The sequence below is a fragment of the Asterias amurensis genome, chromosome 7, assembly GCF_032118995.1.
Source record: "Asterias amurensis chromosome 7, ASM3211899v1".
Classification (NCBI taxonomy): domain Eukaryota; kingdom Metazoa; phylum Echinodermata; class Asteroidea; order Forcipulatida; family Asteriidae; genus Asterias; species Asterias amurensis.
The window spans coordinates 3,895,543-3,922,287 of record NC_092654.1 but is presented as its reverse complement, the minus strand read 5'-3'; the positions used below and the strand labels follow the sequence as shown (position 1 = coordinate 3,922,287).

Below are 26,745 nucleotides of genomic sequence, written 5' to 3'. Positions count from 1 at the left end.
CAATATCAACCTCTACCCTCGCAGGTACCCATTTATACCTCTGGGTGAAGAGAAGCAAATATAGTAAAGTATCTTGCTCAAGGACACAAGTGTCACGACCGGGATTTGAACCCACACTTCGGTGAATCAGCACCAGAACTTGAATTCGATGCTCTAAAACCACCCGGCCATGACTCTCTACAATTACAAGCCCTACATCATACAAGCTCAGTAACTCGCAGCACCAGCTGTGTACTCCCCAGGGAGCTGAGCTGGTTTAAGGAATGAAATATATGGCCCAGTGACCGGGGGGGTAATAATGTCAGAAGTGCTTTGGTAGGCCCTTCGGGCTGTGAAAAAGCCCTATATCAAAATTGATAACTATTATTACCTCAAGTTGTGCCTCAAATGCAGCCAAGTCATCTCTCCACAACATAACAGGTGTCTTCCTCCTTAAGTCGCTCAGTTCTTTACACTACACAGAGAAACATTGCAAGACAATTTTAAATATTCATCTTAGGAAACGATTTATCCCATTTTAACTATATTCTGGTTGTGAAGCTGCTGTACGCGCTGTAACACCTTGTAAACCCTTTGAAGGTGCTATTTGATATTATTATTTTAATTATTAATCCACCACCCTGATCAAACCCAAATTGTTCTAAAAAAGGTTAATGATTTTCACACGAACATCAAACCCCCTTTTTAAAATGAAATTTACTCATGTTAGTTTTATTGTATATATCTAGAAGGGGAAGAGAAGAAGAGGTAGCCAGCTACATCATGGATGAACGGCATTAAGAATTGGACAGGGTATGGCAGCTACATTAAGATCAGCAGTAGATCGAGATGGTTGGTGTGAACTTGTAATGACCACCACAGGGCAATTTGCGCCACCGGACTGAAGAGAGATCTACATTCATATAGGTTTAAAATAATTGAACAGTACTTTGCCTTTCAAACTAAGAGACTTAAATATCAAGTAGGTGACATTTTCTTTTTTAAAGGCCAACCTTCTCGTCTCTGTTCTTGAGTAGGTCCTCTTTCTTTTCTCTTGTCAGACTCCAAAGAGCCATTCCGAGGAGGTAGTTGTAGTCTGGGCCGGCCGCTGACGAGGCAGATGAGATCTCGCTCATGGCATCCTCTTCATTGTCCGTACCCTCGGCCTCGGCGGCTAGCTTGTTCTGCGCTTCCTTCCACATCTTGACCGGATCTGAGTCGTAGCCTCGGTGAATCAGCAGCGAGATCATCTCCTTCTTCTTCTTATTCTCTGCAAACGGACAAGTCGGAGATCAACAATAGTCAAATTGAAGGAAGAATTCTGTATAAGTTAGCACAGAACTCTGGCGTACCTAGAGCATTTCTTTAAAGGCACTGGACACCTTCGGTAATTGTCAAAGACCAGTATTCATAATACATGTAGGTGTATTCTTAATACATGCATAAAATAATGTTAAATATTTGGATTCAATTGGTCATCAAAGTGGCAGGAGAATAATGAAGAAAAGAAAAGCAAACCTAGTTACACCAATGTGTGTGCTTTTAGATCCCTATTAAAGCCATTGGACCCTTTCGGTTCAGAAAAAAAAAATAAAAGTTCACAGATTTACAAATAACTTACAGGGTTTACAGAAGGCAATGGTGAAAGACTTCTCTTGAAATATTATTCTATGAAATGCTTTACTTTTTGAGAAAACAGCAAAACAATATAAATTCTCGTTAACGAGAATTACGGATTTATTTTAAACACATGTCATGACACGGCGAAACGCGCGGAAACAAGGGTGGGGTTTCCGTTGTTTTCTCCCAACTCCGATGACCGATTGAGCCTAAATTGTCACAGGTTTGTTATTTGATATAGAAGTTGTGGTACACAAAGTGTGGGCCTTGGACAACACTGTTTACCGAAAGGGTCCAATGGCTTTAAAAGGCTACAGGCCTGAAATATTGTTTTTATTTTAGTGAGAAATTACCTCTTTCTCAAAACGTATGGTACTTGTTCATATTAATAATAAAAGTAACTTGTTCTTATACAGCAAACTTACAGCGCTTTACATTAATGCCCTGGTCATTGGGCCAATACCATTGATTTCTCAATCTTTCTCAACTCCCACATTCTCTTTAAAAGCATCCTTGTGGAACATTCTATAGTTCTTTTCCTTGTCCTGCACTTAACAGATACCCCAGACGCTGTACACAAATTTCCTTCTGAAGCATCCCACTCTTTAGATTTTCCTCTATGAGTCCTTTTTTTCTCTCCCTTTTTTAGTTTTGTGTCTCCATAAAGTACCGACAAAGAGCACCCTGGGAGTATATAGCCCTGAGCAGTCATGGCGCTCCGAAGGCTTTTTAAAACGCAATGTCAACCTTTACCCTTGCAGGTACACATTCATACCCCTTGTTCAAGGACACACGTGTCACGACCCGGGGCGGATTGCACCAAGCGGTCTTAAACCGGTCAATGCGCTATAGCCGGCTAACCTAAGACGTGCTTAGACAGTCTTTAATTATAGACCGATTGCAATAGCACGCCTATAATTATAGCCAGTCTTAAATCTTATACCTGCTCTGAGCTGGCTTTAATTGGTCTTAGTTTTGGTTTTTAAAGATGGCGCTGCATTTGTTAGTTGTAGATGATTTGATACAAAGAGCTCTACGATGAGATTGTATTTTAGAAATAGATTACACCCATTAGAGGCATAATGGTGGTGATACCTTGTATCGTAAATGTATGTTCCCAAGAGTAAAAATGATACAACTCACAGATTGGATATCCGATGATTCAAACCAAAGCAATAAGAACAATGCCATACCGCCAGTGCCTGCAGAAGTGCTAAGTATTATGGGACATTTGCTCGTATTGCATTACTTTTCGCCGACTTATCTAAGACCGGCTTATTGCAACAGGCTTAATGACTGACTAAGCTAAGACCGTCTAAGGCAGATAGCCGGCTATAACTGACTGGTCTCAGACTGCTGACTAAGACCGTTTTATTGCAATCCGCCCCAGGACTCAAACCCACATCCCGATGACTTAAATTAGAAAGAACTAAGAACTTGAATTCGATGCTCTTAACCGCTCTCAGCATTTATTAATAACACTTTTTTATGAATAAAACCCTTTTTTTTTGTAATCAACTTTTTTTTTTTTTTTTCAAAATCCAACAAAACTTTTTGATTTGGATCTTTCAAACTTACCAATGACGATCGTTCCTTCGATCTTCTCCATAATGAATCGAGCCTGGTTGTTGAGTTTGCTGGACTCCGCCTCGAGTATCCCTTCAAGGTAATCTTTACGACGAATGTACATATGCAGGCGGAGCTCATAAAAATCTTTCAGAATATCACAAACGTCAGTGTACTTTTTGATGCAGCCATGTTGGTCAAACATAACCTGATGTTTACAAATAAACATAACAAAATAGGTTGGATCAAAAATGAGCAAGCCTAAAGACAAGGTTACAACTAAATTTGGATGTATTTATTGCTAAAGGGAAACAGAATATAGTTTGGTATTTTTGTGTCATGGTTGTAGTGCTGTGTAACTTACCATACTGTTGGATTGTGTCAGGGTTGCAGTGTTGCGAGGCTTACCATACAGTTGGTTTGTGTCATGTTGTAGTGTTGTGCGAGAAACTATGCTGTTGGATTGTCATGTTGTAGTGTTGTGTGACAAACCATGCTGTTGGATTGTATCAAGGTTGTAGTGTTGTGTGGCATACGATACTGTTGGATTGTGTCATGGTTGTAGTGTTGTGTGGCGTACCATACTGTTGGATTGTGTCATGGTTGTAGTGTTGTGTGGCATACCATACTGTTGGATTGTATCAAGGTTGTAGTGTTGTGTGGCATACCATACTGTTGGATTGTATCAAGGTTGTAGTGTTGTGTGGCATACCATACTGTTGGATTGTATCAAGGTTGTAGTGTTGTGTGGCATACCATACTGTTGGATTGTGTCATGGTTGTAGTGTTGTGTGGCATACCATACTGTTGGATTGTGTCATGGTTGTAGTGTTGTGTGGCATACCATACTGTTGGATTGTATCAAGGTTGTAGTGTTGTGTGGCATACCATACTGTTGGATTGTGTCATGGTTGTAGTGTTGTGTGGCATACCATACTGTTGGATTGTGTCAAGGTTGTAGTGTTGTGTGGCGTACCATACTGTTGGATTGTATCATGGTTGTAGTGTTGTGTGGCGTACCATACATTTGGATTGTGTCATGTTCTAGTTATGTGTGACAAACCATGCTGTTGGAATGTCATGTTGTAGTGTTGTGCAACAAACCATGCTGTTGGACTGTGTCATGGTTATAGTGTTGTGTGGCTTACCATAATGTTGGATTGTGTCATGGTTGTCATGGTTGTGAGGCACTGTTGGATTGTCATGTGTTGTGTGACTTACCATGCTGTTGGCTTGGGTAATGATCGTCTGCAACTTGAACGCCTTATGCAAACCTTCATCATCAAACTTCATCAGCCTATCTTCATTCATCTTCACCAAAAACTTCACCGTCGTGTCGGTGTGGTACTCTTTGTAGTCACTGCAAGGTTCAAATCAAGTCAAATAAATTTACTTTTAACAGAGATGCCAGTGACTCTTTCCTTCAGAGCCTGAAAGAAATCTGCTGCGAAGGAAAGGGGGTCATCGCTCCCCTCCCCCTCCCCCGCTCAGACCAAAAAATCAATTATAAAACATAACAGCAATTTTTTTAAATAAAACATAAAGAAAAAGACAATTCTGCCCCGGCCAGATGAAATACGGAGCGCCAGAAATCTTTAAAAAAATATATAAAAAAATTCCCCGGCCAGATGAAACACCGGCAATAGCTGGAAAACTGCACCTCTGTTTTAAAGGATTTGGTACCTTTTGTATAAACACACAACACAATGTTAACAGATTTACATTAAACTTACACAGTGAAGTTAATGATAGTAGTTAGCTTAAACTATAACTTGCCGATGTGCTATATTTGTTGTGAAATTAGTAAAACAGTGTCACGAAAATACGTTTTACTTGGTAAAATAATGAACAGCTGTCCATTGCTCATTACCAAGTAAGTTTTTAAGCTAACAATTATTTTGAGTAATTACCAATAGTGCCCAGAGCCTTTAAGCCAAGTCTATGATGGGCCTTGAATAAGTTTATTGTAACTAAGCTTGGGCGATATCGATTTATTTTATTCACGATATATCGCCGACAATATATCACGGTATTCAATATAATCGCGATTAATTAAACAGTCTTCAAACTCCAAGTGAAAGTTGTAGAAGAGACAGTCATAGCATAAGAGAGGTGTTCTAGACCTATTCTTCTGGTTTTACTCCAAACCTATGGGGTGCAAGATGTCTCAGCTAGCAAATACATCGGGATATTTAATCGATATTGCAATATATCACGATATATCGCGATATATCGATATTTCGATTAAAACCAAATCCATCCGATATCGAAATCGTTTCCAAATTAATATCAGGATAATTGATAATATCGTGATATCGCCCAAGCTTAATTGTAACAAAACAAAGCATGATATGTGATCCTTGGACAAAAGTAGGAATATTTTATTGAGTATGAAGGCTGAACGTAATAAATATACACAGGCTTTTTGGGGGTATTCCCTGAATAGGACATTGTAAGGGTACTACAATGGGTTATTCACAATTGTTTATGAAAAATTATGTTTAAGTGCCTTGCTCAAAGGGCACAAGAGTAATGACCGGGATTTAAACACACTCTACTGCTGACTAAGCTTGGGCAATATCGATTTATTTTATTCACGATATATCGCCGACAATATATCGCGATATTCGATATAATCGCGATTAATGAAATTTGACATCAGTCTTAAAACTCCAAGTGAAAGTTGTAGAAGAGACAGTCCTAGCATAAGAGAGGTGTTCTAATGACCTATTCTTCTGGTTTTACTCCAAACCTATGGGGTGCAAGATGTCTCAGCTAGCAAATACAACGCGATATTTAATCGATATTTCGATTAAAACCAAATCCATCCGATATCGAAATCGTGTCCAAATTAATATCGCGATATCCGATAACATCGTGATATCGCCCAAGCTTACTGCTGACAACACCAGAGCTTGGGTCCGGTGAACTTTACTGCTCGGCCACAACACGCCACAATAAACCTTTTAAAGAACTGTACGCTTCTATTATATCGTTACTTACTTGATACAGGGAGCAACTTTTTCGCTGCCATGCAAGAAGGGCTCCAGAGTAGACTCTTTGTAGCTCTGTGTCCAGGTTCGGACTGGCAGCTCTGTAATTTCAATGGTGTTATTGTCAATGATGGCAACCTCGCCGTTGACAACATAGCGGTTAGGCTCAACCTCTTCGATTGTTCCCTTGAAGTTCTTGTAGGACGGGATCTGTGTATGACGGGACGAAGTGAATTTCATTTTATTTCTTAATTCTGGTTGTGAAGTTAAAGACTCTCAGAAGAGAAAACCAGGGGGGAGAGTCATTACTATCGAAAAGTATGAATCTTGGATACAAATTCAAAGGTTTGTTGAAATGATGGTATTTCTACCATTTGGTAACCCCTGGGGTTATAGATTCCAAGGAGCTTTTGGAAACAGTATCCAAAGCACTAGAATAGTAGACCAATATGTAGGATTTCTTCTTTTGTGGAAAAAAATGCCGTCTGATTTTCTTGACCAGGGCGACATAAAAAGTCTGAATTCAGCCCAAAGTCTGAACAATCTCATCCCTGGAAAACTTAATCACTCTACTAGCTTGCTTAGGGTGTAGGGGGGTCCTCGAATCACGATGGCTCTCCGTGCCTTTTTTGTTCCCCATTGCCGACTTGAAATCTGCTGATTCCAGACCCGTGTCCATTTTAAGAATGTCAGTGTATGTTAGTTCAGGTCTTCCAGGTTTCCTCCTCCCATGCTTAGGGATCAAGAGACATGAATCCAAAGACAACAAGGAAGGAAGTTTCAGGTTTAGATGTGGGAGGAAAAACCCCAGAGATTTACTTTGGTGAAAACCCTACACAATCAGGTAGGGACTTGAAAACCCAATCCACATTGTACCCCTCAGAGGGATTCGGACCTGGGTCACAGAGGTGGAAGGTGAGGAAAGATGCCACAACATAAAGCTTACAATCGATATATCTGAATAGACCATGAATGGATCTTTGGCAAACAACTACAGCAAAATTCATCTAGAATTTGCACGAGGATTGTTCGCTGCTTAAAGGCAGTGGACACCACTGGTTATTGTCAAATTTGAGCTGAATCGGTCGTCGAAGTTGCGAGATAATAATGAATGAAAAAAATACCCTTGCCCCACAAAGTTGTTTGCTTTCAGATGCTTGATTTCGGGACCTCAAATTCTAAATCTGATGTCTCAAAATCAAATTCTTTGAAAATTACTTCTTTCTGGAAAACTACATCACTTCAGAGGGAGCCGTTTCTCACAATGTTTTATACTATCAACCTCTCCCCATTACTCATTACCAAGTGAGGTTTTATGCTAATTATTATTTTGAGTAGTTACCAATAGTGGCCTTTAATTGCATTATTAGTCCTTCTTTCAGACAGAAACTTAATTTAATGTTTATAATAAACTGAACTGAGTTGAATTGAACTGAATTTAGTTTACCATTGGGAGTGGTTCTTCACCATCCAGCATGCGTTTCACGTTGGCTACAACCTCCCTGATGTCATAGTTGGCCATCTTTGTACTCCATCCCGTTCCGATACCCTCGGTCCCGTTGATTAGCACCATTGGAATGATTGGACAGTACCACTCCGGCTCGATACGTTGGTTGTCATCATACAGGGTGTTGAGGAGAGGGTCATCAGTGGCTGGGAAAATCAACCGAGCTAAGGAGCTGAGGGAAAAATTGTTACACAGAGTTGTTATTATTACAGGCCTGCAACTACAATTCTTACGAACAAGGCCACTTTGGCCTTGGAGCAGGCCAAATTTTGGAGGGCACCAAGGCCAGTAGAAAGGGCCCAAAATAGATAAGGCGGGAAGGCACTTAGGTTAACCTTACTAAACAAGTCAATTAACATCTTTAAATTGGCCAGAGATTTCCCTATGGGTGGTAAATCCAATGAACAAAATTGTTGACTAAGGTATTGATAAATCTCTTTGTTCTAAACAATTTTGTAACATAAAAAGACAAGTAAAAAATGAACATTCAATTTAATTTTAATCATCCCCCAAAAGTTTAGTTTCTTGCATTCGGGGGCAAAGTTCTCAAATTAATCTTAAACATCTTGCTCCAAGTGCTCTTTTTTGCGTCTTTAGTTTGGCAAGTTCCTTCATAAATGTTTTCAAAGAGTCTTTTCATTTACCATTTTTTTCATCCGTTCACTAAACAGGTGACACCCTATACCATTGGCATCACTGACAACAGCGTGGGGTTCCCTTTTACCAAGTAAAACATGCAGGCCTGATACTTAACGGAGGCAACAGAGGCGATTGCCTCCGTGTCCCCTGGTCATTGCCTAGGTGCCCTTGAAATGCTCCAGTACAAATTTGCAATTTCATCATAGGGTGCCCTTTACCAAGAGGAAAATGCCTTGGTGCCCCTGCCCTTTTCTAATTGAAGCATACAGCCCTGAAGATGCCTTGGTGCCCTTGCCCTCACAAAAACGAAGCATACAGGCCCGAGAAGCAATGACTAACCTGAGTTGGGTGAAGATGTAACGGGGGCTGGCAGCGTCTTTGCCACCATACAACCTGGTACCAAACTGACCAATGGGCTGCAAGAGATTCAGATTGTTGCTACCGATGTAGTTCTGGGCCAAATTGATGATCGTGTTCATGAGTGACACCTAAAGTATTACCAGACAAAAGAAATATGATAATAGTTTTAAAAATTTGTTTTATTTCATTGCTAGGGATGTGATAGGCTGTTGAGAAAAAAAAAACCAAACTCTGAGTGCAAAGCATGCGAGCTTGAAAACTTACGAGCATGAAGCCCAATATTATCTTTTATCTTGGGTTTTTAAAGCCCTTCTCTGCAATCTGGGGCGTTATTATTTGCTTTTATCTTCCAGTACGCACTAATCCACCAATCAGATGCTCAAACTGGAGGGTGGTATAAAAACCTATAACCTACTCTCAGTTTTTATATTGCACACTGCGCATCGTGAGTATCAATGCGTCACGCTCTGCATCTGAACAGTGCAAAAATAACATTCTAAACTCTGTGCTCATGCATGCTGTTCGTCGCGAAATAACATTCTGAAATTTGCTCGCGAGACTGAAAGAAAAAATTTGTTTTAACATGCGTGCTCGTGGAATACGGAAAAGTATAGCGCGTCTATGTCCCATATCCAACTCCACCCTTTACAGTCCATAAGGATGTAGGGCTGTGTATCATCCACTAGGAGCCTGGCTAGTAGAGTAAAATGCACTACCAAGCCAACTGTAATGAGTTGATAAAAAGAGATAGACGACTTTAGGTCTCACCTCTCCATGGTGGTAGGCAGAGATCTCAGACACAGCACCGGCCATCTGGGCAACTTTCACTTCCTTCTTCTCATAACGCTTGAAAGCGGTAAATATGACCTTACGCTGTCCTGGCTTAAGACCTAGTGCAAAAACAAGCAAGGGTAAAAACAGATAACAATTAACTTTTTCATGCACCACCTATGTTAGTGATAAATTGATCTGATGGACACATTAATTGTTTACCGCTTAATTGTTTTTTAAATACAAATGACGACCCTTCACAAAACAGGTCACAATGGAACCATCAAGAGTACTCTTTCCTATTATGAAAACTGTGTGGCTGTGAGATCTTAATTTTTTCGTCTTACAACTATTTTAAAAAAGGGGCGCATGAAAGAGTTTTATAAAGCACACTTCCAAAGAAATGTTCATCGGCTTCAAACAGTAAAACAACGGCCATTTGTTCCATTCCTTAAAAAAAAAATCTCAGCTCCCTGGGGAGTATATAATGCGTGCCGCCCTGCAAGTATGTAGCCCAAAGTCAATCACATGAACCATCTCTGCCCTTACAGGTATTCCTTGGTGAAGAGAAGCAACTATTATAAGGTGTCTCAGCAACCAAGGACACAAGTGTCATGACCAGCACTCAAACCCACACTCTGTCGGCTCAGCCACCAGAACTTGAGCCCAAAGAACTAAACCACAACACGCTATTAGTTGACAAAAAAAGGCAATTCTTATAAATCCAAGTTGAGACAGACAAAAAAATACTCAGAATAGTGAAAGTGACTTTACCGTCGACCATGGATGGGATAGACCTTTCGTTGTCGGCGTTTGAGAACAGGACAAGCTCCTTATTGATAAAGTCATTGTAGGTGATGCTTTTGGTCTGCTTGCCATACAGATAAATCTACAGATAAAGAAATACAAGATTACACTCAAGAGTTCATCCTGGTAAATAACAACTTGGGAGGAAACTATCAAATCAAATAAAACTTAGTCCTGTTCACAGCAGTCGGAAACTAAATATATAACACTTATTTTGTGTTCAAACTGGACCCCACAAGAGAAATATTCAGAAAAAGGAACAATAAAGCAACAGCAAGACCTGACAAAACCTTATCTGTAAGGTTGTGTGCATGAACATGTAATACAAAACGAAACGCTGGAAAGCACTACAGATTCCTACACTGTATAATATTAATAATAATTGCGGCATCTTACAAAGCGCGCATATCCATCACTCAGTGACGCTCAAGGCGCTGTAATAATCAGTATTTCCCAAAGTATGTGGGACTAAATTGAATTATGAGACCTACTCCTTTTACATAGCAGACCATGTAATGGTTTACAAGGTACTGTGGCACAATATGCTGCCAATCAAACCAGGAACACCGGGGCGAGCCCGTTCTCTTTTTCGATAAGTGCCCTGGGTTCTTTTACATGCATTACAGAACATGGGACCAAAGGCTTTACCTCACATCCGAAGGAAGTATGTGCACAGAACTCCAGCATGGCAAACCTCCCAACCTAGACTCAATTTTATAAAGCCTGTAAGCTTGAAAACCTGCTAAGCACAAACAAATCTCGCTTTGCAAAAATAGGTTACCAGACAAAAAACTATACAGTTATCATTGCTACGACTGGTACCCAACGCGCTTCTTGCTTTATAGCAGGTATAGAAATGTGACACCAGCCTCAAGAGAAGACCTGGCGACTTTTGAACTTTAACACTTCGTGTACAATGTCCATAGCTGTACAGGGTACAAGATTTGAACTAACATCATGAAGTCCAGCCTCTCGTCTGCTTTTCCGTTCTCTCAGCCAATCCGTTAACCACTCCTTTCGCTCTTCACACTTCTTCTTGCTGAATGCCTGTCAATTCAAATCATAAACTGAGTTTAAAGGGAAGATAAACGTTTGGTAACCAAAATAAATGGAAATAAAAACCTTTGGTTAGAAGCCTACAGCACCGTTTGATAGGTTAAAGCATCTTGAGAAGTTAAAGGCAGTGGACACTATTGGTAATTACTCAAAATAATTATTGGCATAAAACCTCACTTGGTAACGAGTAATGGGGCGCTGTTGATAGTATAAAACATTGTGTGAAACGTCTCCCTCTGAAGTAATGTAGTTTTCGATAAAGGAGTAATTTTCCAGGAATTTGATTTCAAGACCTCAGAATTAGATTTTGAGGTCTCAAAATCAAGCATCTGAAAGCAAAAAACTTTGTGTGACAAGGGTGATTTTTCTTTCATTATTATTTTGCAACTTCGACGACCAATTGAGCTCAAATTATCACAGGTTTGTTATTTAATGCATATGTTGAGATACCCCAAGTGAGAAGACTGGTTTTTGACAATTACCAATAGTGTCCAGTGTCTTTAAAGGGAATGTATACGTATGGTAACCACTCTTAGAATTAATGGAAACAAAAACCCTTGGTTAGAAACAGTCTTTGATAGCATAACGCATATTGAGAATGTTATCTGGCTATGTATAAAAATAACAGTTTGCATGGCCCACAAATTTGAATCTGAGAAGTATGACCGCGTAATGATTCTCAGATTGTGTATTCCTGTTTTGGGATTATTCCTCCTTTTTACACTTTCTTCGCAATTAAATAATTTTTGTGTGTGGCAAAACAGCTTATCTTTGTACTTGCTTTTCTGAAAATGCAGGCCTTGAATTGCAAGCAGGCCACGAAGGCCATCGCCTCCGTTGCCCTTGGCCTTGGTCCACTTCAAAACCTTTTCATTGACTTTGAGATTTTCCAAAGGAAGCGCTCTTTGCCAAATCAAAATGGACTTGCTCTTTCAAAAAATGAAATTCCAGGCTTTAAATGGTTTTTTTTTTAGTGAGGCTGTTTTGCTATAGACCTTTTCGCAAATATCCACTGTGCAAGCGCAAATTGTTGAGTGAGGTGCATGCTGGTCTAGCTAGGGATCAAACTTGAGCGCTAACTATACCAGCATGCATCTCATTCAACACCTACAGCGGGCGTATCGAGTATTTGCGATAAGGTCTATGGAAGGGTCACGGGTTTGAAAATGGAAAGAAGATTCAGCAAAGCTCACCAGAATAATAGCACTGTCGTCTTCAGGTCCAGCGTACTTAAAGGGGATACGATGCCGAATCATGTCGCTAAAGTACTCCTTAGCTTCTTTCATGGTGCTCGTACCCAAACCTGGAGGTGCGGAGGGGCGAGTTATCAAAAGACAAAAACCATTAGAGGAAAATGATGGTACAGCACTGGAAGGAACTGAGATTTTAGCCCAGATTTGGTAAATGGGTGACAAAATTTGCTGGAAAACTTAAAAACTTGGGTGTCCAAATTGTTCACTTACAACGCGTTTACATGTAAATAACAGATAACTCAGGGTGTCCAAATTTTAAAAAGGGTGTCCTTTGGCTAACACTATGGACTGACCCCCAAGGAGATGGTCCAGGCAATAAGTATGGAATAAAGTAAAGCGATATTACTGGCTAGTCTCGAGAAAAACAGTGTGTATAATTCAATGTATTATAGCAATGTAAACAGGGACCACAACTCTCTTCATCTGGCTCAACGTTGAACCTATACTGCTTAGATATTTACAAACTTTCCATGTCAAATACTTCCCTCTTCTTTGGCTGGTTTTACTCTACCACCCAATTCTAACAATTTACCATGATTCTTAAAGAATAAAGAAGATTTTATCCTTAAACAGGGATGAGACAAAAGTGGAAATTCCTTTAAAATGGCTTGCAGGTCTGGGTTCCCCCTTATTGGGTGCGTTCAATTAGCTTTCTCGGGTCGACCCCACGGTGCTCACTCGGGTGAGCCCCCTGACAAAAGGTAGACGAACGATCACACTCGCCCTCTCGTGGTGAAGTCATGCACCTCGGGTCACCCCCAAGTGACCCACTCCACATACAGGGCACTGGGGGCTGACCCAGGTGAGCTTCAGGAATGATGTCAAAGCTATTCCAACGTATCGGGCAGACCAGGGTCGACCAAGGGAAGCTAATCGAACGCACCCACAATAGATGTGAAAGCTCCAAGTTGTTACAATTCCAAGGGTACAGGCTCATCACCAGAGAGACAAAACAACAGTGTGGACTATTTCTCTCTCCCTTTTGTGATTGATTCACTTCTGTTAAGAAAGTTTGAATGCTCAAGAAGACTCAATTGAGAAAATCCTGAAATAGACCGTATCGAATAACCCCTTTGTTGCTACAAAAGTGGCCATCTTGTAAGGCCGCCCATATTGTGTGTCTAAACGTGTACATTAAGCACGTAGTGTTCCCGGTTTGATTTCTATGGCACACGCACACACGTTCCCGCACACACTTACAGACGCCATGATGTAGGGCAGGTATTTGAATGGTGTCGAAAATTTCTTGAGAAATCACAAAGCTGATTCAACAGACTTTAATAGTGCGAAATAGTTTATGATGGTCAACACTCTTTGATTTTTCCTTTTGCAGGAACGACACAAAGAAAAATACAGGGTCATTTGAAAACAAACCTTTGTAGTACTTGATCTTCCATGTTTTTGGGTGTTCTTCTTCATTCTTCCACTGCTCAAACTCGGGTATTGAGTAGAACGATTGTGAATCCTTAGCCTTGGTTACCTGTTAACAGCAAAAAACAGCAACCACAATAAACATTGAGGGCAAGAGAACGTCTTGGAGGGTCAGATCAACACATCAGAGTTTCTTTTGGCTACTTTGGCATGATCGCTTCACACTTCAAATCAATTCAAATACACAATTATTTCTATACTTTCATGAAAAATATTGACAATTACATGTCTCGATCTTGATAATTATTGAACAGATCCTTACTAGGAACAAATGTGTATTACGGAGTAAAGCAAAACCTCATTAGTAACAGTAAAAATAATGAAGCTTGTAACAAGGATTAAAATCATATGTAAAACAATATCTTCCCGGTGAAGTGAACAATACCAGAGCTGCAAACATTTGCATCTTGCACGACTTTGTACAAAGAATAATGCTGAGAGCTCTGATACCTTAACAACCAAGGTATTTGAAAGAGGTCATTTCGCACTCAAATATTAAAAGACTTCAGGCCTTTTATTGTTCATCTGAAAGCATACAAATTTGTGCAACAACAGTGTTTTTTCACTTCTCATTCCCTTGCAACTTCAATGACCAATTGCTCACAGATTTGTTTTTGTATGCATGCTGGGATACACCAAGTAAGAATACTGGTCTTTGACAATTACCAAAGGTGTCCAGCCGTCGATTTCACCAAACTCTTCATTACTTAGGATTAATCTTAGGACTTAAGACGAGTTAAAGGAACACGTTGCCTTGGATCGGACGACTTGGTCTATAAAAAGCGTTTGAAACTGTTTGTTATCGAATGTATATGGTTAGAAAGATGTTTTAAAAGTAGAATATAATGATCCACACAAGTATCACTCAAAATTATGGGTTTTCTTTTTACGTCGCGAACTATCACGGTCGGCCATTTATGATCAAAATTTTGACTCCCATAAATGGCCGACCGTGTTATTGGACGAGGTAAAAAGAAAACCACGCAATTTCGAGGCATATTTGTGTAGATCATTTTATTCTACTTTTACATCATCTTTCTAACCATATGCATTTTATAACAAACGGTCACAAAAAGCTTTTCAAAGACCAACTCGACCAATCCAAGGCAACGTGTTCCTTTAAGTTTGGTATCCATAGAACCCATTGAACCCATCCTAAGTTTAGACGAGTTACTCGTCCTAACTCGATATAGGATTAATCCTAGCGTTTCGTGAAATCGGCTGCTGTGCCTTTAAGTACTGTATAAGTGTTGACACATGGTACAAGGCAGAAGAAAGAAACCATTCCAGTGGGCCTACCTTGACAATAGGAGTGATGAATTCCTCCAGGAAGTTATGTTTGAGGAGGTTGGGCCAATTGTTATGGATGAAGTTGACCAGCAAGCCCTTGATATGAGATCCGTCTTGATCCTGATCAGTCATTATCATCAGCTTGCCGTAACGTAACGACCGCAGCGACTCCGGAGTCTCGTACTTATTCTTGTACTGCAACCCCATGATTTTGATGATGTTGTTTATTTCAGCGTTTTCCATGATCTGTGAGTTAAATGAAGAACGTTAAGAGAAGGTCTGATGCTTCGTTGTTGAAAAGGGCAAGGGGCATCAAGGTGATTCCTCCTTTGTAAAGAGCACCTCTATTGCAGAAACTACTATTGGAATGTGTTAAGGGTCACCAATGACCAGGGGCATGGTGGAGGCAATTCTTTGTTGAAAAGGGCAAGGATTGCAAGAGTTCGAATCCCACCTGAGTAATATGCCTGTGATATTTGTTTACAGGACTCGGGAAAGTACCGAGTATACAGCGCTAACACACATCAGTAATAAATATGGGGCAAGTGTTTGACCTTTGAAGTCCAGAAAAAACAAAACCTCAAACCCTACCTGATGATGGGTAGCCTCCCTGACGTTGAGAAGTTTACCCTTGAGTGGGAAGACACCGTAGCGGTCACGCCCCACCACTCCAAGTCCACTGACAGCCAGAGCCTTGGCCGAGTCTCCCTCCGTCAAGATGAGGGTGCAGGACTGCGAGTGCTTTCCACCGGCGTCGTTGGCGTCATCCAGCTTGGGGATGCCCTTGATCTTAGAGTGCTTGCTGGCGTGACATTTCTTATCCAATTGACTCTGAAAGACAGAAAAGAGGTGGAGGGATAAACTAGTGATTGAAGTACAGGGCTTGAAACTAACACTGGACCACAGGAATTACAATCCTGGCCAAAATGCTCGGACAACCCATTCCCAACGTTACGACAAACATTCCCTGTCCACTTCCCATTGACAATAAGCATTCTCTCCATCGTCCCACCACGCAATGTTGACTGGAATGCAGAAGACCGCGCAATGAGAGCCAACATTGGAAGGAAGAATGGCGGCCCAACGAGAAATGGCCGGGGTTGTAGGCCAGTGATTTGAGCATTAGGCCAGTAAACATTCAACCGTTGAAGTTTTACCGTCTTGCGTTTCGGAATAACCACACCTCACTGCATCTTTAATTCAAACTGCTAAATACAAACATTTTACATTCTGTTTGTAGAATTGAAGTATTAACTGTAAGAAAAATTATATAAATCTTCTCTGAGTGCTAGTTCCGAAAACAGCTCAAATGTGAAACTGTGGGATAGCGTTCTCCTCATTTTGGTTCCGGTTTTGTAACAAATTCTCTGTCTCTGGCCCAGTAAAAGTTTTGAATAACAAGCCCTACAGTATTGTGGATTGTTTACCCCAAAAATTGAGTTCGGTTGTATAGGTTGCCGCGTCAATTTCAAGAAAAACCCACTGAGAAGCCTGCCCTCCCAAAATATGGGTAAACCTATATTATTAGGCCAGTTATTGCAGCACCCGCAAAACCATCTGAGATTTAAACGAAGACATTGACCTCTTTGGAGCAGGATTTTAGTCTCTTTGTTTGAATGGTCAATGTTATGGATGTCAATCTTTACCTGTTGTTTGAACTTCATCCACGACATGATGTTTTCAACTACTCCACTGGTGAGTGCCTACAAAGGAAATCAATCACAAAGTTTTGCTGTTTAACTCAAGTGACATAACTTGTACCATGTGGATAAAGCACAGCAACAACATGGCGAAAAAAAACCCACACACAATCCGAAGGATCACAATGGAAATATCGAAATAAGGTAAGTAGGAAAACAAGAAAGAAAAACTTCACGAACATTGTACTTTTAAATCAGTTTAAAGAATCAAATAACAGGCATGCAGTTGCAGTTTCTAAAAACAAAAGAGAGATTGTGCAATGCACGACAAGAACTTGGTTTGTGTTTACAATGCCTGAAATATATTACAATCAATACACAAGACCAGTTTTCTGGCGTCTTTGGAGACAAAGTTTGAAGTTTAAAAACAAAGTCTTACCGCTTTGAAGAACTTATCGCTCATCTTACACTCTGAGCCAAACTTCTTGGCCACGAGAGTCATGTTCTCTTTGGTCTGTGAGTCAAAGGCTGGATTCTCGATAAGACAGTTGACAAATACCCAAATGTGGTTCTTGATCTGCAAGATGGGAAAAGACAAAACAGGGATGAGATTTTTTTTAGACCAGGGCGTGAAATTAACACTGGACCGCAGGCCCCAGGCTAGTGCTTTTTAGCATCGGGCCAGTAAACTCACGACTGGACAAGTCTGGTGGTCTTGTGTGAAGAATCAAACCAGGGGTGAGAGCCATTGCTGTCCACATTTACAGAGGCAGGTTGAAATGATGGCATTCCGACCTTTTGGTAACACTTCAGCAATACACTGATCCATTAGGCTCCGCTCATGACGCACGTGTGAGCAAGACCATGGAGTCTCTCCAATGCCATATGCACAACTCAGCCTCGTGTGCTAAGCATACGCGCATGCATGTCAGACTTTTATAGTGTCAGACTTTTGGTTGTGCAATGGGTTGTGATTGGTCAATATGCAATGGGGCGGAGCTTAATAGATTGGTCTATTGTAAACAGTAGCGTTCCCACAAGAGAAGTAGAAAGCACGATTTCTTTATATTTGAAGAAAATTACAGCAACTTTTTTTTCACCAGGCTTATCAACAAGTCTGAATTCAATTCAATTAAATTCAGTTTATTATAAACATCACATTTAAAGAAAAGTACAAATGAGGCCTACAAAAATTGACAGTGATGACAGCAAACACGGAAAACAGCAAAGCAACAATAAGCAGGGTATTATCTTTGGTTTTAGAGTTGAATAGGTGGCAAGCATTAGGCAGGAATGACATTCTGAAACGCTTAGTGCGGGTTCGGGGAGGACAAATTCTTCCTGATTTGTTGACAACCACTGAAGAATGAAGTGGATAGGTAGGATCTTGAATTCAGATGAAAGTCTTCAAATTGTCATCCGTGAAAAACACCTTTCTTTAGCAATCTTACCTGAAAAGGCTTAATGTTGATCCCTCCTCTATTTTTCTTCTTGATTGTTTCAATAAGCTTTGTGATGACTTGCTCTGCAACGTAGTCTATATGACGACCACCCTGTAGACATAAACAATCAACACAGCTGCTTTACAAGCATGTAATGGGGCCATTGGCTTTAGATATTTTACATCCCTGCGGAAATCTGTTTACAAACCACTGTTTCTTTTCCGAACCCTCAAAGTTTACACTATTTTAGTGCCTGCTGTAAGTACTTCTTTTAAACAAAGTAAAATTATTAACTTCAATTGAAAGTTTTTGTTTGTTAATCCTGACACAACTTGAGTAGTTAGACACTCTTCCAGTCGTGTCATCAGTCATATCTATTCCTTTTGGTTTTACCCATACACCGATGTGTGTAAGCGCTGTATACTCAGTACTTTCCCAGAGTTCTGTGAAAAAAATCACAGGCATATTACACGGGTGGGATTCAAACCCACGACCTATAGAGCAGTGTCATACCAACTAGACCACCGAGATTGCCCGGTAGCTAGAGGCAGTCTTTATGATCAACTAATTATCTAATTCATCTGACGCTATCATTTAAATAATCTTGGTTGCGCTATTTCGGACGTCAACGACCCTGCATGAAGGAAGGAAAATTCCTGAGTAAGTGCCTGTGTGTAGCAGAGTGTCGCGTGCATTTTAAGCCTAGTGTGGCAGACAACATACCAGAAAGGCCTTTTACACTACCTCAATTTCGAACCACGTTTAAACCTACCCAGGTCCTCGCCGGTTCAGCCTCGCTTCTTTTTCGACACGGATCAGAGATAAGCAACATTCACACAGGTCTTTACATGAACCGGTTAATGCGTGAACCGTATAACGTTCAAACCGTATAAATGTCATTTCGATCCGGATTGAGATTTCCAACCCTGGTGCATGCCAGGATTGATTTCAATTCGATAGAGCATGCTACCCGAATCGGAGGCGGATTGAAATCTTTACAGTGTGAAACGGGTTGAAACAAATCGCCGGTTCAGAACCGGTTTCGACCCTGAGATTTGGGACAGTGTGAAAAGGCCTATAGTGACCATGGTCCAAGGGGCCAATGAGTGTCTCAAAAAAAATTAATAAATCATTAAATGGAGGCCAATGATTGCTTACCTTCGTCGTCGCAATGCCGTTGACAAAGCTGACTTGTTGGAAACCCTTCTCACTCGTCGTTAGACAAACCTCCCATCTAGGATTGACGACCTCATAAGCTACCTTTAAGGGACTGCCACTGTCGTCTACTTTGTCTTTAAGATACATGTCCACATAGGTTTTGAAATCGGTGACCTGTACACAAGATAAATCTGCTTTAGTCTTTGAATGCGAGTTCGGATATGACAGCTGTTTTACTATAGACTTTTGTTTACAAAAGGAATGTGATTAGACAGATTCGAAAATTCCTGATAAATGGCTTGCAGGTCTGAGGTCAAAACTCTAGCAATTAACATGACTTCAGCACAACACTTAAATCGGATAATGAGAGGTTCAAGTTTAGGAATGAGCCATAATTTTGCAACACTTTTAAGAGAAAAGAAAGAAACATGTCTTTGTTTTGAGCACAGGCGTTGATGAACATCCACATTTCTTTAGTTTGGCTCCTTAGCACGCATATCTGTGAGTACAATTTCATTATATCTGAAAAAATTACAGCTACTGTTTCGCACCACGCAAATAAAAAGTCTACATTCAGATGAAAGTCTCAAGATTTTCATCCCTGTAAAAAGTGTCACGTCACAAGTCTCAAGACCAGGACTTGAACCCGCATTTTTATCCACTCAGCCCTGACACACCATTGCCCACGCCTACTTACCGGCAATCTGTTGCCGTTCAAGCTAACCCTGACCCCCTTGGTAGACCCTGCAATATCGTAGGCTCTCCTGGTCAGCAGGGCCACTGTGTCTTTGTCTAAACACTCCATCTTAAACTTGGCCAAGTCTGGCTGGAAAGTAATCTCGGTGTAGTCACTCGAATCGTAATCTACGATCTTGGATTCTGTCGTCTTGGTCATGTTCTTTGTCCACGTCTACAAGTAGAAAAGTAATATATCAATCGTATTAAGAAGACAGATTCTAAATGAATGTTACTCATATTGTAGTAATACGTTGCATTATTTGGGATTTCTTTGCATTCTTCCCAAATGATGGCAACTGAGCTGCCAACATTTGCATCTTACAATCAGGGATTTTTTTTTTACAGCAATCAAGAAGCTATAATAGAACTACATTCGACACAATATGGAATTTTGTTCCCGTAATCAGGGAGATTTGAAAATAAGTTTATCAGAACATGGACTGGCTTATTTTCAAGGAACTTTCAGTAGAATCAGGAAGAGTTCTGCATCATATCTTTATTTGTTCACAGTAATCTTCTTACAATATTGAAAACCCATAATTTCATCTTTGGGAGCACAAGGCCATTTTCATTTTACAAAATGCACTTCCATTGGGAAATCTTAAAGTCTATAGGAAATTTTTGTAGAGGCTAAGACAAGGGGCATCTTGGCTAAGACAAGGGGCATCAAATAATGACTAAAATCCTCCAAATACAAACAAATTAATTAGATGTGCCCAAACTAGGCAAGTGAAGTCATATTTGAAGTCATATTATAGCAAATGCTTGTAAAATAATGCTAGTAAATAATAAATAATAAATTTAAATTGTTCCAAACGTAAAATTAGTACCTGCTTGAATTTCTTATGGTACTGCTTACACGCCGTGACGACAGTGAACTTGGTGCTGAAGATATTACACAACTTAGCTCCATAACCGTTGCGACCACCTGTAAATTGGACAAACTTATTTTAAAACACATGTGTGGTATGGTGCAGAAGAAAATGGAAAAGAAGAAAAACAATCATTGTGGATTTTCCCTCCAAATTTGAGCCTTAATAACAGTCCCAGGCAAGTAAAAACGACATCACCCAAAATATAGAGCGATCCGGTAAAAAAAAAATAGGCATATTTTAGACTTCTCTCCAGCCCCAGTCGTAGATTTCACCAGCATCTTCTTCACTTAGGATTAAAGACACTGGACACTATTGGTACTTCAAAGACCAGTCTTCCCACTTGGTGTATCTCAACATTAGATGCATAAAATAACAAACCTGTGAACATTTGAGCTCAATCGGTCATTGAAGTTGCAAGATAATAATGAAAGAAAAAACACCCTTGTCACACTAAGTTGTGCGCTTTCAGATGCTTGATTTCGAGACCTCAAAATCTAAATCTGAGGTCTCGACATCAAATTCGTGGAAAATTACTTCTTTCTCGAAAACTATGTACTTCAGAGGGAGCCTTTTCTCACAATGTTTTATATTATCAACCTCTCCCCATTACTCGTTACCAAGTAAGTTTTTATGCTAATACTTGTACTGTAACATGTAAACCTTAAGATTAATCTTAAGTTAGGACTGGTTACTCGTTTTAACTCAAAATAGGGTATATCTTAGCGTTTTGTCAAATCAGCTGCAGGAGTGCAATTCTATAATAATAATAATACCAAAACTTATATAGGGCCCAAATCATGCTCTAGGGAGCTGAACATGGTATTATGGACAAATTAAAAAACAAGAAACAGAATCAAACATCACCAAAAACATTCCATGTCTTTTATACAAAATAACCTAATTAATTAGCATGACCAGAAATTGTATTCACCAACCTGTGACCTTCTTTTGCGAATCGTCATAGTTACTGGATGTCAACAAGTGTCCAAAGATCATGGAAGGTACGTATAGTTTCTCAGTCTTGTGCTCCACTATGGGAATTCCTTTTCCATTGTTCCAAATACTGATGAGGTTGTTCTCGCTGGAAAATGGTTCATCAAGAATCAGAATAGTTAGTTGGGAGGAATTCATCTGGGTTTTACTGAAAATGTACGATTGTTTCGATAAAATCCTTCATTGTTATGGTAAGAAGTTAACCTTTGAAAAAGAGAACAACTGCATTTAAGTTTTGCCAGTCAATTTGAAAACAGTAAAATGTTTGCAGTTTGCGGTAACACCTAGTGTATATATCTTCTTTACTATGTAATAAGATTCTTTCTTGATAGCTTTTCTTGCAATTATATGCTACTGCTGTGGAGTACATTTCGGAATGAGTTCTCAATTGGTCTTAATGTTATGACTACCCTGCTCTAGTCATCATCAGGAGACTGAAGAGTATTTGTGATGCTGGTCTCTTTATAATAGGTATTCAGAGGTTTTAAAGGCAGTTGACACTATTGGTAACTGTCAAAGACTAGCCTTCACAGTTAGTGTATCTCAACATATGCATAAAATAACAAACCTGTGAAAATTTGAGCTCAATTGGTCGTTGAACTTGCGAGATAATAATGAAAGAAAAAACACCCTTGTCACACGAAGTTGTGTGCGTTTAGATGGTTGATTTTGAGACCTCAAGTTCTAAACTTGAGGTCTTGAAATCAAATTAGTGGAAAATAACTTCTTTCTCGAAAACTATGGCACTTCAGAGGGAGCCGTTTCTCACAATGTTTTATACCATCAACCTCTCCCCATTACTCGTTACCAAGGAAGGTTTTGTGCTAATAATTATTTTGAGTTATTACCAACAGTGTCCACTGCTTTAAGGCAAAACCTCCCCTTGATAGGAGTGCCTAATTTTGGAGTATGGCGTCACTTTTTTCTTACACAATCATGTTCATACTAATTGTTGTTTCGTCCTCGGTAAAATTATCAAGAACCAAGCCTCGGCAGGTTTAAACCACTAGTTGAAAATAATCTGTCAAATAAAAATAAATGCTTGAAACTTACGGGTCGATCGTGATCTTTATCAGATTCATAGATGGATCCCTTTGTTTGTTATCAGCAGCGTTCACTGTAAACAAAGATCAGAAAATGATATTAAAAACTTGTTCGCTGTTTAGATAATCAAACCAAACCAACACCCAGCCCCTCAGAATCCAACTGAATGATTTGTTAAATTTTGTTGGATTGAGGGTTGCGCTAATAAACTAATTTCGATATCGTGGGATCAGGGGCCAATCTCACAAAGAGCTGAGATTGATCTCAACTCCAAATCAATCGTAGTGGCTGTGCAACAATACAAATCACTATGGTAATAATACTGACAAATCATCTTAAATGAATCTCCATGCTTTGTGCAATCGAGCCCAGGCATACCACCATAAAGCAGAGCCCAACAGTTTTGGTGTTGAGAAACGGAATGGTGCAGGACTGAGGAAGGCACTTGTAAACTGATTAATTCCATACATGGGTTCAGGCATACCACCATAATCAGAGTCTGTACAATTATATTTACTCACCGAGGATTTCATCAAAGATTTTGTACAGTCCGGGGACAAAAGTGACCTCTCTGTTTACAAGATTTCCATCATCTATGACCCACATTGTCTGAATATATTAAAAACACAAAACAACTTTGTTAACTCTCCTGTAATCGGGTACAGATTCATGCCTGGAGTTTCATCTTGCAAGTGGCAAAAGGCATTTTCATTTTGCAAAGAGCACTTACACTAAAAAATCTTACAAAGCTATGGGGAACTTTTGAAGGGGCACCAAGGCAAAAGCAAGGGCACCAGAGGCGATGGCATCCGTGTAATTCCAGGCCTGCATTTTGCCACACGCTACCATATCTTTAAAGCTGGCATTGGGAGCACATATTTATTCTGTTAGTAGGGCTGGTGTTTTTTGGAAACCTCATGGCTTATGTGCTGTGGATTTAGTCTCCACCGTCTCCTATGTAATTTTGTGGCTTCGCCCATTTCATATTTGAGAGGGCAAGGCCATTTTCATACTGCATAGGGCATTTTTCATTGTAAAATTTTAGAGTTTATGGGAAAGTGTTGAAGGGACAACATGGCCTCTGTGGCCTACATGTAATTCCAGTCCTGGGCCAAATATCATAGAGCTGCTAAGCACAAAAATTTGCTTAGCATGAAATTTCTTCCGTGATAAAAACAGAATTAGGCCTACCATTTCCTATAGTTACTGGTATTCAGCTGTTGTATGCTTATCTTAAAAATCACGTAGAAATTTGGTTGGGAAATCCTGTTTTTATCAAGACAAACATTTCATGCTAAGCAAATTCTTTTGCTTAGCAGCTCTATGAAATTGGACCCAGATGGCCCAGTTGAGCAAGAGAAAATGTATCCATAGATGGGTACTTCAGCTAATACACACATAGGTTTGGGGACAAAACAAAATAAAAGGGCAACCAGCGAAACAACAAATAAACATACATCTCTTAAATTCAAAATCAAATCATCATCAATCACACCGTTTAAACCTGACCTCCCGGATGACTTGACCTTCAGGACCCCAATTTCATAGAGCTGCTTAAGCAGAAATATTGCTCAACAATTTTCTGCTTAGCAGAAATAAGCCAGATACCAGAGGCAAATTTAACACATGACTTTGTAGTTTGGCTGGTAACCTTATTCTGGTAAGCATAATTTTGTTGTACTAAGCTAGTTTTTGTGCTTAAGCAGCTCTATGAAACTAGACCCATGACTGATCTTAAGGAGTCAGTCAGACCTAATACATTTTGGCGGATACAGACTACATCTCTGAATCTTCAAATCTTATCTAAAACCCTTACCTGTGAAACTGGCTCGACTGATCCAATGTATGTGTCGGGCCTGAGCAGAATATGCTCCAGCTGAGTCTTCTTCTGATAGATGCGCTCGACGGAGAGACGCTGATCAGACTTCGGGGGTTTCCTGTCCGGAGTGCCCTCATCTGGTGGGAGGGCATTGCTGCTTGCTTTCTTGGTCCCAGTAGGCTTCTTCTTCTTTTTGGCATCCTCCTTCGAATTCATATTCTCAAAAAGGTTCTGCAAAAAAAAAAAAAATCATAATAAATAAATTCATGTACAGATTCAAGATGATGCCTGTTCAGCAATTAAATAAGCATTAATGCAAGGGATTCAGGAAACAGTCCGGAAACCTGGCCACACTTCAGCAATAATGACCCATAATTAAACAAATTTAATAATTTTGTTGATCCCCTTACCCTCAGTAGACTTCCAAAAATTTAGATTTAATGCCAACCACTAAAATTGGTCTAGCTACAACCCTGGTTGTTACTAACTTTTATTACAACACACATGACCCTCAGCTTTACTACTGCTAGAACTGTGAGGTTTGTTACACCTTCGTCTTCATGAACCTCATACATAAGTTATCATGTACAAAGTCCTATTAGAAAGTTTTGCAGTCCAATTTTTTTGTAGTCTTCATTTTGCAGAGAGAATTTTCTGTGCTTACGGTAAGCAGAGCCATGAATTGGGCCCTGATCTTAAATCCAGTTTTCTACTTCTACATGTACTTCATGACTCAGCAGGATCAATAAGGCAGGAAATAAATGCCAATTATGGTTATTGTCAGTGACTTGCTCAAGGACACAAGTGCAGGGCCGAGATTCAAACACCACATTGTGATGACTCACTTGAATTCAGTGCAAGTCCTGGGTATAAAGCAAAATTTGAACTTTTCGCAAATACCATTGCGCAAGCGCAGACTGTTGAGTGAGGTGCATTGTGGGATAGATATGGATAAAATTTGATCACCAGCTACACCACAGTGCACCCAATTCCGAGCTTTACGCGTGCCCAGTATTTGCGAAAGGTCTATGGATTTAGCTATATTCCAAAAATAAATTGCAGGATCATGCTTCTGTTTTAAACATCATACTGATTGACATGTCAGCATGTGTGCGCATACGGAATGCATAGCAACTTTTGGGTAATTTCTTGAAGTGTGTGCGCAAATTGAGTGAGGTCTCTTTGCGTGACTTTAGTTCTTGGTTTGATTTATCACAACTTTTCCCCTGAGGGGGGGGGGGGGGGGTATTATCCAAGTAGTTCAATAGATGACAGCGCCCTCTAGCGATAAAAATTATGATGACACAAAGCGAAAAAGCCTTTCACCATGACTAGATAATACGTAGAACTGGCCTGAACATCTGATGTGACACTTCGATTCCCGTGAATAATGCCAGAGACCTGCCTCGAGACCAGCGTGTATTCACCTTTGACCTACCCTCATTATTTGATAGGCAGTCAAATTCTATTACGGACGTGACAGCAGTGACTGTTTGGGTATCTATATGCCATGGCATGTTTATCAAATGATATAATCATTGTATCCAATGGAATAAGTGGATCTAGTGGCAGGGGCCCAGTCTAATGTAATGTAGAACAAGTGTGATCAACTTCTTGCCGAGATTGACAATTAATTGTGGGTGCAACTTTGCTAGGGGGGCGACTTCATAGTTGCTTTGGATGGACTGATGCCGAGTTGACTAGCATTCACCTGCAACTGCATCATCATCGTCATACAGCATCAATATTTCGTGACAAGTAGCA

General features: G+C 40.1%; 1 protein-coding gene across 2 annotated transcripts in view; it reads right to left on the bottom strand.

Moving 5' to 3' along the window:
* The window catches only part of LOC139939422 (DNA topoisomerase 2-alpha-like), a 38,212-nt gene that overhangs the window by 10,358 nt on the left and 1,109 nt on the right, over positions 1-26,745 (bottom strand). For both annotated transcript variants that reach the window (XM_071935298.1, XM_071935299.1), the window contains exons 2-25: positions 24,979-25,212; positions 23,684-23,771; positions 23,172-23,235; positions 22,061-22,206; positions 21,081-21,178; positions 20,210-20,422; positions 19,513-19,686; positions 18,364-18,465; positions 17,352-17,489; positions 16,919-16,975; positions 15,864-16,103; positions 15,282-15,518; positions 13,926-14,031; positions 12,492-12,601; positions 11,197-11,289; positions 10,210-10,324; positions 9,433-9,554; positions 8,644-8,792; positions 7,606-7,837; positions 6,169-6,368; positions 4,387-4,525; positions 3,178-3,373; positions 993-1,249; positions 371-454 (exon numbers count right to left, since the gene is read on the bottom strand). In XM_071935298.1, the coding sequence (XP_071791399.1) occupies positions 371-454; positions 993-1,249; positions 3,178-3,373; positions 4,387-4,525; positions 6,169-6,368; positions 7,606-7,837; positions 8,644-8,792; positions 9,433-9,554; positions 10,210-10,324; positions 11,197-11,289; positions 12,492-12,601; positions 13,926-14,031; positions 15,282-15,518; positions 15,864-16,103; positions 16,919-16,975; positions 17,352-17,489; positions 18,364-18,465; positions 19,513-19,686; positions 20,210-20,422; positions 21,081-21,178; positions 22,061-22,206; positions 23,172-23,235; positions 23,684-23,771; positions 24,979-25,212 (3,594 nt within the window). The remainder of the gene's footprint in view (positions 1-370; positions 455-992; positions 1,250-3,177; positions 3,374-4,386; positions 4,526-6,168; positions 6,369-7,605; positions 7,838-8,643; positions 8,793-9,432; positions 9,555-10,209; positions 10,325-11,196; positions 11,290-12,491; positions 12,602-13,925; positions 14,032-15,281; positions 15,519-15,863; positions 16,104-16,918; positions 16,976-17,351; positions 17,490-18,363; positions 18,466-19,512; positions 19,687-20,209; positions 20,423-21,080; positions 21,179-22,060; positions 22,207-23,171; positions 23,236-23,683; positions 23,772-24,978; positions 25,213-26,745) is intronic.